This window comes from Haemorhous mexicanus, chromosome 5 (assembly GCF_027477595.1).
Source record: "Haemorhous mexicanus isolate bHaeMex1 chromosome 5, bHaeMex1.pri, whole genome shotgun sequence".
Classification (NCBI taxonomy): domain Eukaryota; kingdom Metazoa; phylum Chordata; class Aves; order Passeriformes; family Fringillidae; genus Haemorhous; species Haemorhous mexicanus.
This window is the reverse complement of record NC_082345.1, coordinates 51,783,154-51,801,597: the sequence shown is the minus strand read 5'-3', so window position 1 is coordinate 51,801,597 and position 18,444 is coordinate 51,783,154. Positions and strand designations below refer to the sequence as shown.

General features: G+C 38.6%; 1 protein-coding gene across 3 annotated transcripts in view; it reads right to left on the bottom strand.

Moving 5' to 3' along the window:
* The window catches only part of MET (MET proto-oncogene, receptor tyrosine kinase), a 90,185-nt gene that overhangs the window by 46,623 nt on the left and 25,118 nt on the right, over positions 1–18,444 (bottom strand). For all 3 annotated transcript variants that reach the window (XM_059847146.1, XM_059847144.1, XM_059847145.1), the window contains exon 3: positions 10,234–10,425. In XM_059847146.1, coding sequence (XP_059703129.1) covers positions 10,234–10,425 — 192 coding nt within the window. The remainder of the gene's footprint in view (positions 1–10,233; positions 10,426–18,444) is intronic.

Genomic DNA, 18,444 nt, shown 5'->3' with positions numbered 1-18,444 from the left:
AGAGGTATTTATAGTTTGGGGTTGCAAGAGGCTTTTTTTTCTTTAAAAATGAAACTGGCTTTGTTACGGGCTTTGCTATGGATTTATTTCACAGCACAGAAACTACAGATTTTAGAAATCAATAAAGTATGATCGTTTTTGGTGACACAGAAGTATGGTCTCTGATTCAGTGTAATAGGGCATGAGCTCTGTTTTTCTATTCAGGACAATGAAAAATAGAATGGACTGGAAAGCTGCATGAAAAACCTTGATTAATGTTGGCATTATGGGGAGAGGTAGCACCACAGCTGCAAATACCTTTTTAGTTGATCATTAGCCGTGTCTCATCTCGAATACCCACTGCTATAAAATGCTAAGAATTCTTTTCCATCATTAATCCAGGCTTCCTCTTATTGCCAAGCATTCTTTCTGATTGAGCCACAGTGTTAACTCTTTAAACACATCTGCATTTCAACCTCAGAGCAATACATGAAAATTTGGATTCCATCTCTACAATCTTGGAAACATTACTCGGTACTTTAAACACTGACTGACCTTTACTGAGGTTGATAGTCAAATCACCTGCTCAAAGCCCCAGTGACTAGACTTTGACCTCATGACATACAGGGAGCTCGGATTACACTTCCTAGCTCACAGAATGAAAGTTTGGATTTTGCTTAGAACTAATCTACCAACCTACAGAGCTGCTATAACAGATACTAGATGCAAAAATGTTCTTTTTGGTCCACACAACTGTGTGATTTTTGCACACACCAGCCCAGTCCTTGAAATTCTATCTTACCCTTATCCGACATAATCCTGAAAAAAAAAGCAATTTGAAGACAGCTTCTACAGCAGGAGGAAGAGGCTACTTAGGACTCCAGTGTCGTTCTCATAAAGCTCTGATTTTTATAGCTTGGAACTGAGCTGGTATGTGTGCAGCATAAATTTCATCTGTCATGGACACACCAACATACAGGGATCACTACCATGAAAATGGTTCAGTACTACAGGAAATTTTCCCTCTGCAAAGACTATAAAATCCTGGGGGTTTTGGGGGTGTCTTTTTTTTGGGGGGGGGGGGGTGGGCGGAGAGTGGGTATTGGATTTTTTTGTTTTATTTTCATGTTAGTAATTAATTTATTAACCATGCATTTCTCCAGAGCATAAGAGAAATGAAAGCTATTTCCATGCCTCCACTCAAGCAGTTAGGAGTGAGGGAAGGTCTAGCACAGACAATTAACCAAAAGAGAACAAACAGACATTTGCAGTAAATGGTCAGTGACTGCAATAGTAAGAATTCACCCGAGGTGTTCTACGAGCTGTCTGTGCTGGAGTCCAAACTGTTCAATACACCCAAAAATGAGTTAGAAAAGTGGTTGAGCAGTCCAGTGATAAAGTTCTGTGATTTTCTGAAGGTATTCAAGGTGGTTAGGATGAGGACAGACTATGAAGGATGGCAGAAGGATTTTAAAAGACAGCATGTCAAGGCAATAAAATGGCAGATGAACTACAAAAAAGAAAATTAATTTAAAGCAGTATATGTTAGATAGTTATCTAACTGCTTAGCAGCAGTTGAAACCAACCTAATATAAACTTAGAAATTATTAGAAAAGGACTAGAGAACAAACCAGAAAACACCCTGATAATGATATCAAGGTAATGATAATGATATCATATAAATTCATGGCTTGCCTGAAACTTAAAATCTCTGTGCAGTTCCACTCACCTCCTGGCAAAAAAGAGCATGTTAAAAAGGGGAAAAGGTCAGAGAAGGGTAACAGAGATGATCAAAAGGCTGCAATGAACAATGATTGAGTGTGGAATCTCTATGATATAGGGATAGAGAACCATGAGTTGGTAGAGACCAACCATATACTCTGTTCTACAACTACCCAAAAGGGGGCTGTAGCCAGCTCGGGGTTGGCCTCTTCTCCCAAGTAACAAGTGATAGGAAAAGCAGAAATGGCCTGAAGTTGCACCAGGGGAGGTTTAGAATATATTTTAGGGAACATTTCTTCACTAAAAGGGCTGTCAGGCAGTGGAATAGGCTGCCCAGAAAAGTGGCTGAGTCTCTGATGACTCACATGTAGAAGTGACTTAAGGGCATTGTTTAGTTGTGGACTTGACAGTGCTAGGTTAATTGTTGGACTCGATACTAGAGGTGGTTTCAGTCCTAAATGATTCTATTATTCCATGATTTAATTGTAACAAAAATTATTAATACCACCAAAAGACAAAAAAAAAAAAAAAAAAAAAAGACTTGGGTTCAAAGCAAACAAAAGAAAGCAAACAAAACATCCTAGCAATATGTGATGACTTAGGGTACTCCCTGTCAAAGGATAAGAATGCAAGAGAAATGCATATTCAAAAGGAAACTCTACAGGTACATGGAAAGAGCTAAACAGACAACAATCAATAGCTCAGGAAATTCCCAGAAAAGAAAACAGTTGGAAACTTGAAGCAGAAGGTAGCTATGTGTGTCTGGGTCACTAGGCATCCACTTGTCAATACCACTGGAGACAGAGCACTGAACTGTATGGACCCTTCATTTAAATTCGTGTGGCTCTTCTGATATCTTTTGAGAATCATGTTCAATATCAGTAACTACAACGAACACAATATTTATGTCTCTCTATTTAGAGAAAAACAAACTATTTTCTTCCAGCATAGCTCAGACTACTTTCATGAAATACTTCCATGAAGATAACAGCCAACAGCTAATTAATTAATGAATATATTAATGTATTCTTTAATACTGGAAATTAGTGGTCACTTAGGTCCATGAACACTAAAGTTATTATTTTAAATATTATTTCATTGCCATCAGCTAGTATTAATGTTAAATATGAAGACTTGAGTCTAGGTTTGTCTGTGTGTAATATGGCAAATTGAGACTGTAATAACTTGAGTTGAAAACCAGCATGCAACAGCTTATTTTAAAAATCATTCCGATGCTCAGTTCTGCTAGTCAGCAGGATTGAATTACAAATGTTACTGTCTACATGTTGAAATATCTTCTGCAAAAATGAGAGGCCTTCAAAAGGAATCCAATCTAAGTATCATATTGTTATTTTTTTCCCTAGATGTCTGGCAGGTGTATGCCATTATCCAGCAGAGATAGGCTCAGGGTTAACTATATTGTGCTATGCCTCAAATGCCCTGGGATATGCAGCCTAGCCTTGCAAAGGGCACATATGTAGCTCTCTAAATGCTGTATATCATTCTAATCCATGAAGAATATAATGGATCTCTTCTGAAGAGTGTAAGCTTTTCTACTCAAACTGAATATTAAAACACATGTGCTCTCAAACCAGTTATTCAGCACCAGGTGTTAATTTTAATTTGGTTACATGGATTTTGCATTATGCAGTGTTTGATACCTTTTTTCCCTGGGAGAATCAAGATACATTCTTCACCACAGAGAGAACTGCTATCACGAATGCCAAAAGTTGAGCTACCGATATGAAAATGCTGCTTATCAAGAGTTTGACACAGTTTTCTGTTGGCTTAAAAATGAAAGATGGAAGGATTGCAGCTACTCACATTCCTACAAATGCTAGTGTGCACAGTTTGCATTTAGCCCTAAATAGGTCAGTATTGAAAAGCCAGATGAATTGCTGGGTTCCTGAGATGGGACAACAGTGGGCACTAGGGACAGCCTTTGCAATCACTCCTCGGGCATCCCATCACTCTTTCCTCCTCCAGGCTCTGTAGGGTATAAAGTCCATGCTCATATATTTATTGACCTTCTTGCACTTGGTTCAAGTGCAATATGGCCTGCCATTTGCAAGGGTGGGTTTTATCACAACAACATTTGTCTAGAGGGACAGGAACTGGATCAAGAGGAGTTTGATAAATTCAAAGGTGCATATGGCTTCTAGTACACTACAGTATAAACTGGATTTGACTGATCACAGTGAAAGATGCAAAGCTCTGAATTTCTTTGCTCTGTGTGAATTTTGCTGACAGGCACCATGGCTCTGAGTCTTGATTCCTGGAGTGGTGAGGTCTTGCTGCTTTACTGTTTGCAAGAGGAGAGCAATGCTGAAGACTTGGCTCTCTTGCTGAATTCTGGGACAAATTTTCCCAATCTTTGAATGCAGTTACAAATAAAAAGCAGATGTGATTTTTTTTTTCACTGATTTCTGTAGCACGCATTATGTTCCCTGGCATGTAGTCTATGAAAGCAGCTACAACACATGCTAAGTTCTCTCTTTTTGGGGAAATGAGATGTGTGTTAAAGTTTGGTTCTGGTGTTTGTTTTTAATCATAAGTATTTCTGGGAAATGAGTGTGATTATCAAGTGTTTTGTCAACTTGGATGTGAGAGACAACAGATTTGTGCTCAGTGTGTGAGAATTTCCCAAAACATTGATTTTTGAGTGCCCCATTCCTATTCCTCATCAGACAGAATCAAAGGCAGCAAAAGAAATGATAGGGCAGCAAAAACCTCTTTATCATTCAAAGCAGAATGAAATGAAGGTCATTGTCAGAGCATACCACAGAGGAGAAAACAAAAATAAATTTAAAAAACAGTAAGCAAAACTATGGAGAAAGGAGTCCATAAATGACTACTTAGCGTCAAATATGGGTGCAATTTCGAGCTCGGAGTATCTCTGGGTCCCTAAGTGCCAGAAGCTGGAGGATACTGAGAAAGGTATGACTGTGTGCTTTTACTTGCCTCATACCTTTCCCTTATCCATCTTAGCCTCTGCCAGAACTCTGCTCCTTGAACCTTTACTATAACCCCATAAAACCTTTCTCAGCAAAAAGTCTGGTTAAAAATACTGGGATATAATTGGACTGTTGCACATCTAACAAGTGCAGAGAGCCCCCTGGGAGGATGAGTGGCCTGTTGCCTAGTGTGCAGTACTCCAGTAAGGCCTATCTGTACCATCACACTTGGGTTTTTGTGCCCAAAGCCGTTTTCTGTCCAGAATCTGTTCAGACATGACAGTGAATTACCATGTTTTGCTAATGCTTGGCTTTTCAGCTAGAGTTGGCTCATGTTCAGCCAGATGGGACAGGACTGCAGCCAGCATGTGGCTGATGGCACCTCAGAGTCTATGTATGCCCATGGGAAGACCCTTTCCTCACCTCCAGAAGCGACAGGATGGATGGATGTCCCACAGAACCATGAAGATGAGAGGGGCTGTGGTGGGGTCCCCCATTCCACACTACTGCTGCCCCTCTGTGCACTGAGTTTCACTGGCATAGCCAGAAAGATGAGGTGGCCCTGCTGCCAAAATTGCATCTATAGAGAGTGGTTGTCTGTTTTAGCTGAAAACTTCTCTAGTCCCCTCTTCCTCAAGAAGGTCACCAACAAGCAGTGGTGGTGCTTTTGCTGGGGTGCTATGTTGCTGAGGCCAGCTTCAAGTGTGGGGGCACATGCACTATTCTGCTTCCAAACATACTCTCAGGCTGAAATCCAGCCTTGGCTACATCAAGGGCATTGATCTCTTGCTCATTGTTACGGCCAGACCAAATGTGAGCTTTCAAGAATAAATCTTGGTAGATCTTCCCATATCCCACACTTCCCAGAGCTACCACAAAGATTCCCCCTTCCTGAAGAACTCATTTCATCATCACTCTAAAAACACGCTCTGAAATAATGCAAATTTTAGGTAGAAAAAACCCAAAATGCCTTGAAATCAAGCAGAAAAATAAAAGATATTTTATCTCAATATATCACGGGGTGGGTTTTTTTCCACAAACTATAATATACTGAATACTGGCTGGTACTATAAGTGTCTTTTCTAGCTGTGAGTTGTATTCTCAGAGTAGCTTGGTTTGAGCAGAATAAGGCTGTTTTTCACCAGCTGAAAATCTGGTTCCCTGAGCTATAGCAGAGTGACTGGGTGCTGTTTTCTAATCAAATAACCACTGTGAAATACCTGATTCACTTTGCACCCAACAGCTGTAGTTACAGTCTGTGTTCCCAGTCACAGTCTGAAAACAAGCACAATAAGAAAGGCTGAAACAGCTGCAACTTCTCAGCAGAAAAAAAAAAAAAAAGAGAAGGGAAAAAAAAAGTTTGTTGTCAGGCTCCAGCTTAGGAAGGAAGTAAAACCATTTTTCTTTTCTGTCTCATGCATGTCAGCTGTCTTAGAAAAATTATTACTGGTCTGTTTTGTAACAGAAACTCCACAATATTTAGTAAACTACAAACTCCAACCTATTCATGGCCAAATACAGATTTGACATTTCTGAGGCAGCCAAAACATGCTCACTATGTGAATGGGCTGCAGTACTTTTCAGGAGAAATCTGGAATTCACCTCATGGCCCTAATTATCCTCCTTAGAAGAACACATGCATATTCTGTATTTGGACCATCCAGATTGATTTTATTTTAGTTCCAGATTTTGGCTGAAAAAAAAGAAACATTTAGTGAAGGAGGCTATATTTAATTTCCAGTGTTAGTGCTTTCCAAAGCTGTTCAAGTGAATATTTCTATTTTATCAAACTAAGAGTAAAAAAAAACAAAAAACAGGTGAGAATTCCTTGGTTGGATAAAACATACCTGCCTTTGCATTCTGATTATTACTGGTTCTTTAGAAAGCTTTTTTAAAATAAGTAAAATGTGGGCTATGTTCTGAGTTGGGTTATTTGTAATGCTATAAGCTTTGGGGCAATAACTTGTAAAGTTAGGAACTATTCATCGTGATAAATCCCTAAATATATCAAAACCACAGAATCTGGTAGCCATCACCTACAGAAGGAAAAACATACATGTTAAATCTGTTGAATTTTGCAGTAATGCTGTGCTATAGTCATGAGGTAAAGAGATAAAAATAGATGGGGATAGAAATAGAATTGGAGACTAGAGGAATGCAGGAAGGTAGAAAGTGAAGAGTAGAAGAAGAAAAGCAAAAGGAGACAGAAAGATGACAGAAAAGAAGAAAGAAAAAAAAGACTCAAGTGGTTTGCTGCTGATCAAGTATAAACAAGTATAATGGGGGTATATGAGAAACATTTTCAAATAAATTTCTCTCTCTCAGGTTCAATAGCTTGCTGCAGCACCTACTGGCTTCCACAGTGCAGGCTTGGATCTTCAGCTCAATTTAGATGACAAGATCACTAAGTTTTCAAGAGGTCCCCCTGTGCACCACCACCCCCCCCACCCCCATCTTTTGTAACAACTGAAAGAAACCCTATATTAATACAGCAAAATGTGTTTCAAATGTTCATTACTTTCACCAAACTGATACATATCTGGACACTTCAGGGTGCTGTTGTCACAGACAGAGATACAGTATTACTACTGCCTTTAATATCATGGATGGCTGCTAGGACTGAAATTTATGTCATAAACCAAATTGTCTAAATATAGTAAGGTTTGGTATTTCAAAGAAGATAGAAGATGAACTGGGTGCACTTGCAAGGCTGAGCTGTTTTTCTAAATGTAGAAAGCTTTACATGAATATTTTTTCTTTTGCTTTTAAATAGTTGGCATGATAATATGTTCTCAAAATACTAACACAGTACAACCAGTTTTAAAACAGGTTCCCTGAAAGGTAGAATTTTGTAACTAATTTTCTCTGAAAGCATGCCTGTGTCTGAAGCCAACTTTGAATAGCTACAAGTTACAAGGAGATTGCACAGAAGAATTCAACATTTGCTTGTACAAAGACCTAAAAATATCAGTGCAAATGACTGTGCAAGAGAAGTGAAGAGCTGAGGATTCTTTGCGATATGTTCCAACAGATTTGTGAATGAAACAAAAAAGAACATTACATTTCTTTGCTAAAAATGTGTGGAAGTCTTTGGGGATATCCTTTTGATGAATTAAGCCATTGTTAGATTATCCTGATTTTTTTTACCCATTTTACTTCAGTAATGGTCATATAATAGCTTAATTTTTAATGATCTTAATCTCATTGCTGTTAATAGCTGTATTTCCATAGAAACACTACAAATCTACTTTAGTTGGGCATTTCCTAATGAACATGTTTGAAAGGACTCCTAGATCACTATTAGAGAAAAAAAAAAGAAAGAGAACATTAAAATCTGCAAAAATCTGTGTCTTCTGTATCCTACAGATCTGGTATCCCTTCCAAAATCATTTAAAGACAAAACAAATAGGAACCTTTTATTTGGAGGTAGTATAATTAAAGGTAGTCAGTATGCTTATTCTCCTGCTAGCTGCACCCAGCCCTCAAGGAAAGAGCTCCTGTTTAGTACAATATGAACCCAATGCTGACTTCCCCCGTAGCTGAAGCCAGTCTGATTCAATGATGAGAATATTTCTGCTAATGGCCATGTGCAGTTTACACAATAGCCTTTTCTTTTGATCTGTAACTGAACCTGGAATGGGAAATGTATTCTGGAAATATTTAATTGTTCCTTGAGTTGGGCAAACATCTGAATGAAGTGTGTGCTGCAGGATTTGAATGAATAATTTAAAGAACATTATAAATAAAAATAATTCTCCCTTGTGCTTTCTACCAAACCTTCCTAAAAGCTTTGTGACAGCCCAGAAGTAATGCTGGGAGTAAGAGAGTAGTTGTTATTAATTGTATTTTGTAGATAAGGAAATTACTTCAGAAAGGTTAAACAAATTGCTCATTTTGCTGTGTGAATCAGTATCTGCTTCCAAGAACAGAGTGCAGTTTGGGCCCATGCTCAGTGTGCAGCTCTTAGCATTTGCCTCTCCTGCACAGAAGACAAACTGCAGCTTAAATTTGCCAAGGCCATCACGGGAAGTCAAGGCAAAACTGGCAGGGTTGTCATTGAAAGTTTTGTTAATTTTTTTGGGGGGAGGAAAAAAGAAACATGATTTTCTCTACTTTTTCATCTGTCCTTTGTGGCAAATCACTTTGAACTCTTTGCCTGTAGAAGCATTACAGAATTTGCATTATGCAGCTGGTTCTGTGTCCAGTCTGAGCAGAAGACTGGAGGTATAGGATTCCCTTTTTCCAGACAGGGTGCATATACTGAGAACAATATATAACCCTATGCACTGCATGTGGCAAGAAAAGGAGGGGAAGGGAGAGAAGAAAAGAAAGGTTTAATTCCATTAAAGGCTACACGTGCCCAACTATTTTCTAATAGAAGCTTATGGAAAATGGGAAAACTGGAATGGCACAGCAACTGATGGTCTTCTCATTAACTTTGATGACTCTCTATGGCCTACAGAACAAGAAGGCCAGAAGGCTGTCAATATTTCAGGAAGTTTTCTAGAAGACAAATAGTACTGGCAAATTGAAATAACACAGGTCCTTGAGTGCAAGAAGGATCCAGGCTGAGATGCACATCCAGGCTGGACTCTGGCAGCTGGAGAAGCCAAGCTCTCCAAGGAAGTTACTACAGGATGATAGTGCTTGAAATAAGTTGGGTGAACTCAAAGTATTTTGTCTTTGTCTTCTGGTGTTTGATTTTGATTGCCAAGATTTTAAATGACTGCTGTTTGTATGCATTATATTTATTTAATTAGTTACCTACAAAGAAGCCAGGTAATCTACCTGTCTAGATTAGTTATGCACTTAGTGGAGGAAGACAGACTACTCAGGAGGGTGATTTATCACTTTTTTATGAAAAAAAAAAAATTTGTTTTAGGACAGAAAGAACTGTAATCCAAAAGAACAGAGTGAGATAGGAGTGAGCAAGAGCCTGAAAATCTAAATACACATTCAGAGAAACTTGAAAGTAGGTGGAGAAGGAGCTAGTCTCAATTCTACAGTTGTGAGTCACAGGCTACGGGTACACTAGCAAGGAATTTGGTACCAGAGGAGTGGATCAGTATTTAGAAACAACTAATGCTGAGGCTCCTGCTTCTACATTATAAACTGTCTTGGCATTTTACATTGAATAGATTTAATCTGATCCTCTAGAGCGTAGATACATACAAAGTGTATTTTTGAAGCTGTTTGAATAATCAGTCACTGTTTTAGACCTTTCTGCCCCAGCTGGGGTTGAGGCACATTTGATGTCTATACAAGACACTGCTTTCAGTTTAGTCTTTGAAAGAACTCTTGTTTGTATGGACCAAAATTGTTCTGTGAACTAAGACAGCTGCAGCTCATGGTAGAATTTGCTCCTCAACCACTGTTTCATACCACAAACTCCAGGTAAACACTTAAAATACTGAATGCTCAATTGGACACTTTATGCTCCAGAAGCTGTATTTTATTTGGTAATTTCAATTTTCAATGCCCTTTTAAACTGGGGTGATAATTCTCCTTTTTCACCGTCCTGCTAAACGCTAGTATGGTTTTTATTGTGAAGTTACTGTGGTAATATGGTAATATTTACCTGCATGAAGCGGCCCTCTGAAGTTCCCAGGTTAGCAATGGTAAGGTTCCCTTTGGTGAAGACAGATATTGAAGTCAACAGGACACTGTTGAACTGGCCCATGAACAAGTCAACCCTCTGCAGAGGAGTGGTAACTTCTAAGCGGTATTCATCATCTTGTGCTCTGCAGTATGAAGCATTTCTTGAAAAAGCCTGTTTGAAAATGAAGTACAGATGAGCACTGTCTTTATGAGTAGCAATAGATCTTTGTCAGAATGAAGTCATTTAACACAAATGCATTCGACCAAAAGTATTTTAGGATGTTTCAAACTTAATTGCTTCATCAGTTATGATGTTCCATGAGGAGGGCAAAAACTTCTTAATGTTATGGGAATGTTTCTATTCACTTTTAAAATCATGTCTGCAGGAATAAGACATAGGGTCTTAATTTAACGAGATGATACATATAAGCACATATATCAAGGTATCCTTTCTCAGAGTGACTTCCTAAATGCTGCTTCTCCAGAAGTCTGAGAATTCTTGTACTGCAAAGCCTGCCCAGTGACACACCTACTTCTAAAACAGTTTCCTAAAAAAAGATTCTCTAATAACAACGTGATTTTTTACATTAAAATAAAAATTTCCAATATTCTTCTCCCTGTATTTTCACCATCTTTTTCAGAGATAAGACACTAAAATGGAGAAGAAGCCAGGGAAAGAAAAGGGACATAAGTCAGGAAAAACAGGTTTCTGATCAAACTAAGGGGAAGACAGATTCTGATAATTTTGATAATTACTCAGATTATTGTACTGATCATCTGTGCAGGAACTATTTAATCTGATCTCTAGATGTCTTGAGTGTACTAAAATAATAGCTGCATTTGCAGGATTTTCTCTTTCATTTTGGGAATAGAAATTGCATGTTTTTAATTTTCATTGAAAAAAGTCTTGAACAAAACACTTTACGTTATCTCTGAAGAAGAATATAACCTCCTAACAATTCAATAGTAATCTATTACTAATAGATTCCAATTATATTAGCTTATCAATAATAATTTCATTATTATTGATATTACATCATCTGTTTTGGAGACATTGTGTAAAGATAATAACAAGGAATCCCTTAAATTATCTTTAACCAGTTTAAATTTGGAAGTAATGTAGCATGTTCCCACTGTGACATATTTTATGAATAAACATTTAGGGAGATTATAACAGATCTTACAGAGGTTCCCTCTGTTGAAATAAGGAGTGAGCTTAATTTCTCCTATTTTTTTATTGATTTGTTTTTTGTCACAAAACATGCTTTAAAAAATCTTTAAAGAAGCTTGAATGAAGCATTTTCAAGACAGTCAGGAGTCCTACTAAGTCAAACAGATCTGCATCATACCCTTACAGAGCATGTAGGAGTAAAATTTTATTGTCTTTTGTAGATTCAGATGTCTTTCCTCAAAGTATGAACAAGAAAGCAATGAATGAAGAATTTCTTGTTGGCCTAACTCTGGGGAATTCCAGACTGAAACCCAAGGCATGGAACATACTATCAAGAAAATGTTCAACCTTGTAGCTCAGCCCTTTGCTGTTGAATTGTGATGCTTCTGAGATGAGCCCAGCAACAGCACTGGCAGGTGAGGTTTTCTGCAGTCCCTAGGAGTTGCAGCCAGCTTTTCTGAAGGTGCCCTGTCAATTTACTGTAGCATTTAGGTGAAAGCCTACATCAGACCAAATAAGCAGTTGAAATCTCTGTGCACTGTCTTAATGATACAGAAAAAGGGCTTCTAAATTAGATGTGGTGCAGCAGTGACTTAACAGTTTGGTTATCCACATACTAAAGGTTTTACTGTATTAGTTTTCTTAATAACTGTTAACAAGCAGTGTATTTTCTTCAGGAGGAAATGAACTAATACTTTGGACTAGAAACACTGAACTCACTTTATTTTTTTTAACCCAGTATTTGACTGGGTTAAATCATCAGTGGGCAAGTTTGGCTTTTCTTTGTTTTGGCCACCAAACAAGTGAAAAGCTGAACTCTCTTGCACTCATATCCTACCCAGTGTAAAAGTATTTGTGAAACATCTGTGCAGATTACTCATACAATGAGTATGAATAGTTCAAGTGCAGAAAGATGTACAGTTTTCATACTTTTTGAAATACGGCAGATTTCTGATTTTACCCTCCCCCAACATGGGATTTTTGCTCTTTTCTGTAATTGCTTTTTTCCATAAGCAAAGACTTTGGAGAGAGATGTTTCTGTGCTAAGCTTAAAGTACTTCCTCCTACATAGTCATTTCAGCACAATTCCAACATCCTAACATGCTGCCTCATGAAACCCTGTTCAAGCTCTTTGGAAAAAGTGGCTAGGCTTTCCTGCTTACCCTGACACCTTCTCCAAAGTCAGCTAGCCACAAAGTGAGCTCAGCCTTCCTCAGAGATGCCATAATTTTGTCTATCTGCTGAAGAACCTGTTGATTGTTACACATATGGATCTTAAAAAACCTGGCACTTCATGGATTAACCATAATGTTGGCTGTTCAAGACATAGGAAGGCTTTGATCTTTGAGTAGAAATGCAGAGATTAAAAGGCTACTTAGAAAACTAAAGGAAGATTGATAACAGGGAAAACTTTGTCAAACGTGCTGCTTTAAATTAACACTTTTAAGTCTGGTTCTCTCTCTCTCTCTCCCCCTCCCTCCCTCTCTCCCTCCCAGTATACACATAACTATCCATTTGGCTGTCAATGTGGAAAAATAACTGATGTCAGATGATGCGCTCTGGATATCATGCCAAGTTCCACTGAGAAATCACACAACTATTGAAATGGACGATTAGAGCACGGGTAAGTGCCTGGGTTCAGCTATATTGCTTCTCTTGTAGGACAGGAGGTGCCAATTCTGCCTGTGATTCACAGAGAGGGCTTTGTTACTGTTAAGCTGGCACAGGTGTGCTGCTGGAATGCAGTGAGGTGTGAGCAAGCCCTGCCTTACAGCTGTGTCCAGAAGGCTAGAAGATAATTAATGTTATCTTATTTGTTCATACGGGAAGCTGTGGTGTTCTGGAATTTACCCTTGATTTGGTCCACAGAAGACAAAAATGCCAAAAATGTCTCTAGACATCGCTGAGCTGAGCTATCAGGAGCTGTCACTGTTTTGCAGCTAACTGATGGTTTATATGTCATATTCAGTGAGCATAAAATTAAAATATTTCAGACAGAGCTGCATATTTGAAGCCAAAAGTGCAGAGTGGAGAAGGAATTTTTACAAAAACTTGTGAAAAATATCAGAAAAATACCTGGTTAGGTTGATGTCAGAAAAATGACCCAAAAGTCTAGCCTCTGGTCTGAATACTATGCCCAGGAAAAAAAAAAATCCAAATATATTTTGGTGAGCTTTTCTCTAATTTAGAGTGACTGCAAATTGGAGAAACATTCCTCCAGGCTCATTCTTCTAGCACTGGTTAAAACCTGCTCTTAGTTAAATGCAGTGCTCATATAGAAAGTGATATTATGTATAATGTCTTGATATTATGTTTAGTGTCTTGAATAAACTGGAGATCAATGACTTAATCACTGCAGAACATTTCATACTGTCTTGTGAGCCACTTAGAGGACATCATTAAAGTTAAAATTTAATTTGACAAATTGGAGAAATGGTCTGAAAGTAACTAGGTGATATTTCCTAGTGCCAATCATAAAATAGTGCAGTCATGATGTAAAGCTCACTGAAAGTAGGAATATGCATGAGTTTTATTTCCTGCTGGTTTGTTTATAAGACTTCTAACTTGCTGGCTGTCAAGAATCAAAATTGTAAGAATCAACATTTTTTTTTCTGCTATGAACTCTGGAGAGTTCATAGAGAAGTGGTCACCAACAAGAGCCAACAGCATTTCTCCTTTCATAGAATCAAAGAATCCCATAGGTTGGAAAAGACCCTTAAGGTCTGTGGCATAACATGGAGTATTGAGAAATAAGCTATTGTTAAATGATCTGGATCCAGATGTCTGCAAATGGCAAAAATCTTTTTCCAAAGAAGCTACTATAGAGTTTCTGAATCAATCAGTGATTCTGCATAACAAATGGCTTACCAAGACCATTAAAACCTAAGAGTGTATAAGTTCCTTGTCTCTTTTTGTGGAAGTCAGTGAATTAAGATGAATAATCAAACTACAGTTTTCAGAGTGGGTCCTATTGGAATCAGACACATAATGGTGGAGAATTTACATGTACAGCAGACTCTGAACAGGAGAAGTAATCATGAGGAACAGAGAAGAACCTTATCATATTTTCCTCTCTAAATATTTCCATAAATTTTCAGCCAATGTAGCTTTGCTGTTCTTGATACACCTTAATTTTCTGGGTAGTTTTCATTATTTCTCTTCAGGTGAGAAGTGCATTGGATCACTGCTTCTCTCCATTGAAAACACAAGAATGTAATTCTGGCCCAAATAATTCAGTGAAGCCAGGTCATTGTCTGAGGATGAGAATGACTTGATCATCATCATGGTAATTACGATTCTTGTAATCCTAAGGAAGGGAAAAATTAATCATATTGAAAGGCACAATTTTGCCAGTTGAAGCCAATTCATGTGCTAAACAGTTCCCAGAGAAGCAGAGACACAGTGCTTCTGTTTTTTTCTTGACTGGTGAGCAACACCTTGAGGGTGTGTGGGTGCTGTGAACTCAGTCCAGTGTTCATGCAGGACAGAACATGTCTGGGACAGGGGACTGGGTTCTCTGTTTCTAAGAACTTCTGCTGAGGCAATGAAGCCTTACTCTAAAAGGTAGAAGAGTTTCTTCCTCTTTTTGTTTTAAACACAGAAATGTTTCCCTCTTCTTCCTTCCTCCTCTTCCCAATATTCCTCATGTATTTGAAAGCAATTAAAAGATTTTTATATGAAATACAGAGAAAGCATTTCCTTTTCCGAAAATAAAATTTTTAAAAGAACTCCGTCAGTGTAAAATTTTACACAATATCATTTCAGTACTCTTAATTCTTGCTGCTTTGATCTACTCTAAAATGAGATGGGGGAAGTCGCTGTACTGATGCTCCACTTAAGGTAATAAGTAAAAAAACATCTATGTTAAATTTAATTAGTTAATACAAATTAAGATGATTTCATGTTCTTTTGTCAAGATCATTCAAAGAGTTATTTGCTTTTGTCATTGAACAGTACTGCATTAGTTCTCATAATCTGGTTAGTGCATTAGCACTAAGTAAATCCTATTGATTCAGCAGACAAAATGGACCTAAGTAATCTTTGTGTTTTGCTGATTTCCTTTATATTAATTTAGCATTTAACTCAGTATACAGATTATCAAAGAAGAGGTGTTGACTAATTACACATTTTTAAGAAATAAAGTAATGCATTGGAGATATTGAGCTGATGAAAGCACTTTTGCTGTACATTTGTAGTGTCTATTAGGTGCATTTTTCATGGAAGTCCTTACTGACACTGAAGCTGTGGTAAAATAGAAAAGCTGGGAATTCTATCTAGACTAGTTATCCAAAGATAATGCTGAATGTGGAGACCCTTATTCCAACATTGCACAACAACTGCATGCCTAGCCAAAACAGTGGTGCAAGACTTGTGTGGGACAGAAAGAATTCAAGAAACTAGAAGAAAATCATGCAATCTGCCCTAATTCCCACAGGCTGTGTATAAAAGCAGGTGACATCTGCCTTAAGAAAATTAAGCTGTCATTATCACTTCCTGCAAGATCATTTCTCTAGCATTTCTTTGTTTTCACACACCCTGTAGACAGTGCAAGTAATAATTTCATGTGGTTTACACTTGCTTTCTGAACCATTTGTGCCATGGATCTTCTGCCTCAGCATTATTATTTTTTTTTCTTTAATTTACTGTGGGATTTGATTCTGGTTTTACTTGTATGTTTGGAAATGAGGAGTAATTCCACTCTGATGCAAAAGCTGTCTGAGATCAGAAACCCACATGCCACTTAGAAAGTTTGAGTAACACAGCTCTCTCCTGGATAATAATTACCTACTGTTGCTTTAGTGAGCAATAATGCTGGCCAGATGTGGTCCTGAGTCAGAATAAGCAGAGTAAGTAGAAAATGCTGAGGTAAGGTGGGTGCTGAGTGAGCTGAAAGGCAGATGTCTGCTTTGTCAGGACTTAAGTGTCTCTCCTTTGTTTGGCAGCAGAACACGAGGAAAATTCATGGCTTGCTTAGATGTGTCAACCACCTACCAAAGCCAGGTGGGATGAATCCAGGACTTAGATCTGCACACAGCATGCTGCATGATCAGCTTCTCTTTCTCTGGAACTTGGAATTGTGCTTTAAGAAATCCAAGCAGATCTTCCAGAAGGGGCTGAGATGGTCCCATTGCAGAATAGTCATCAGGAGACTTGACTTGAACTTAATCTGGGATTAAGGAGTCTTGGAATTTGGTCTGAACCCAGGAAAAGAGGCTCAGATCTGAATATTATACATCTTCAGGGAGTGTCCTTAGTACTCTATAACTACTAGTATAGTAGTTTGAACATCTCTTTTTGTGGGACTATAAAATTTTTCTAATTTGCAAGGCTACACAGGATAAGAAAATTATACTTTGTTCAGTTCTAGTCTTTAGACTTATTTAAGGGCCTTCAGAAACTGAGACATAAAAAACACATGACCAGATATTCATTTTAACAAAATAAAAATTACTTTCTGCCTGAAATGATTTCTGTGCAATTCCAGAGAAAAGCAGCAGAGTCACTTTTCCACACTAATAACCAATAGGGAACCATGCCTTCAGTGGAAGAATTTGATTAAAAAGTCTGGAAATGGAACATTATTAGTAACTCTGGCTGATAAAGCTGTGCCCTTTGCAGAAAATGGTAGTTTAATGAATACTACTTTTTCACAGAGAAATCCAGCTTTCATCAAGACGATGATAAAATGCCAAGCAGCAGCACTGGGAAGCAAGGAAAGACAGGTCCCTAACTGGACATCAAGAGAAGGAAAACTGTACTTTTTGCAGCATTGGTGACTAAGAGGTTAGCCCCCAAAATCCATAGCTCCTGGGCCTCCCAAGAGTCTGCAAAGATATCTACCACTAGGGGTGGTGTGGAACTTTCCTAAAACAACTCCCTGACCTGCCTTTTTCCTTGTCCTGTGCTTTTCTCAGTAACTCCCCCATGAGGGTGTCCATGTGGCCAGTCCCTTACCTCTGCAGCCAAGTGTTTGCTAAATCTGGTTCAGCCTGAGATAACCTTCCCAGACCCACAGCCATGCTCATACCTCACCCCTACAGACTCATACCTGTGCCCCTCCCGTGCAGTTTAACTGGAGACCAGACTCTCCCTGCGATCCCTTACACCAGGTCTTCCACGGCCAGGTGGGTAGGTGGCCATGTACCTAATGGTGGAGGGGAGCAGGCTGGTGAGCACACCCTGCCTGCCCTCCCCTGGTACAGGCACAGCAGAGACCCTTGGTACTGCCAGGGCTCACGGCAGAGAGGCAGCCTTGGCAGAACAGGAATGTGGATGCAGACTATCCCCCTGTTACGAGGGTTTCAGCATCTCCTAAAGGGTGCCAGTGCACTCTGCCCATCATTCTGCCCTCCTCATTTATTGCTCTGAGATATCAGAGCCCCACAGAGGAGCCTGCATACAAATGGGAACAGATTTCATGCCCAGGCAGAGTGTTGTATGCCATCTGATATAGCATTTCCAGAGGAATAAATGACTGGACAAATCTAATGGATTCTGGTATCTGACTTTTAGGGAAAATATTCAGTCACATTTTACTCACAATATAAAAACATCTCCATGCTGTGACACTATCTGAGTAATTTACAACAACCCATTTTAATCAGAGATATGTGGTGTTATTTTTAAACCTGACAAAATTTTATGCCAAACGGTGTGGGATGTTACAGTTCCAGGGCCTCAAAAGAGTTATTTGTCTCTGTTTATTTTATTAAATATTCTTAGACCCAGCCTTAAGATGACAGATCAATAAGTGCCTTTGCGGTTTCCTGATAGAAGGCAGCAATTATTTTCTTCCATTGCAATATAAGCATAACCTAATTTTACTCATCTGTCATGTGTGTAATGGTAATAAAGAAGCATCTCCATGTGTTTATTTTACCCTCCCTTTATTTTTTGTTTTGGTGATCTTTCCTTTCATGTTTTCCAACTGTTTGTGCCTTTCTTTTAACAGGAGTTGTGACCAGTTTGTCTTGCTTTATGACACTTTCTGGGAACATGGTGGCAAAAGCCTGTCTGTGA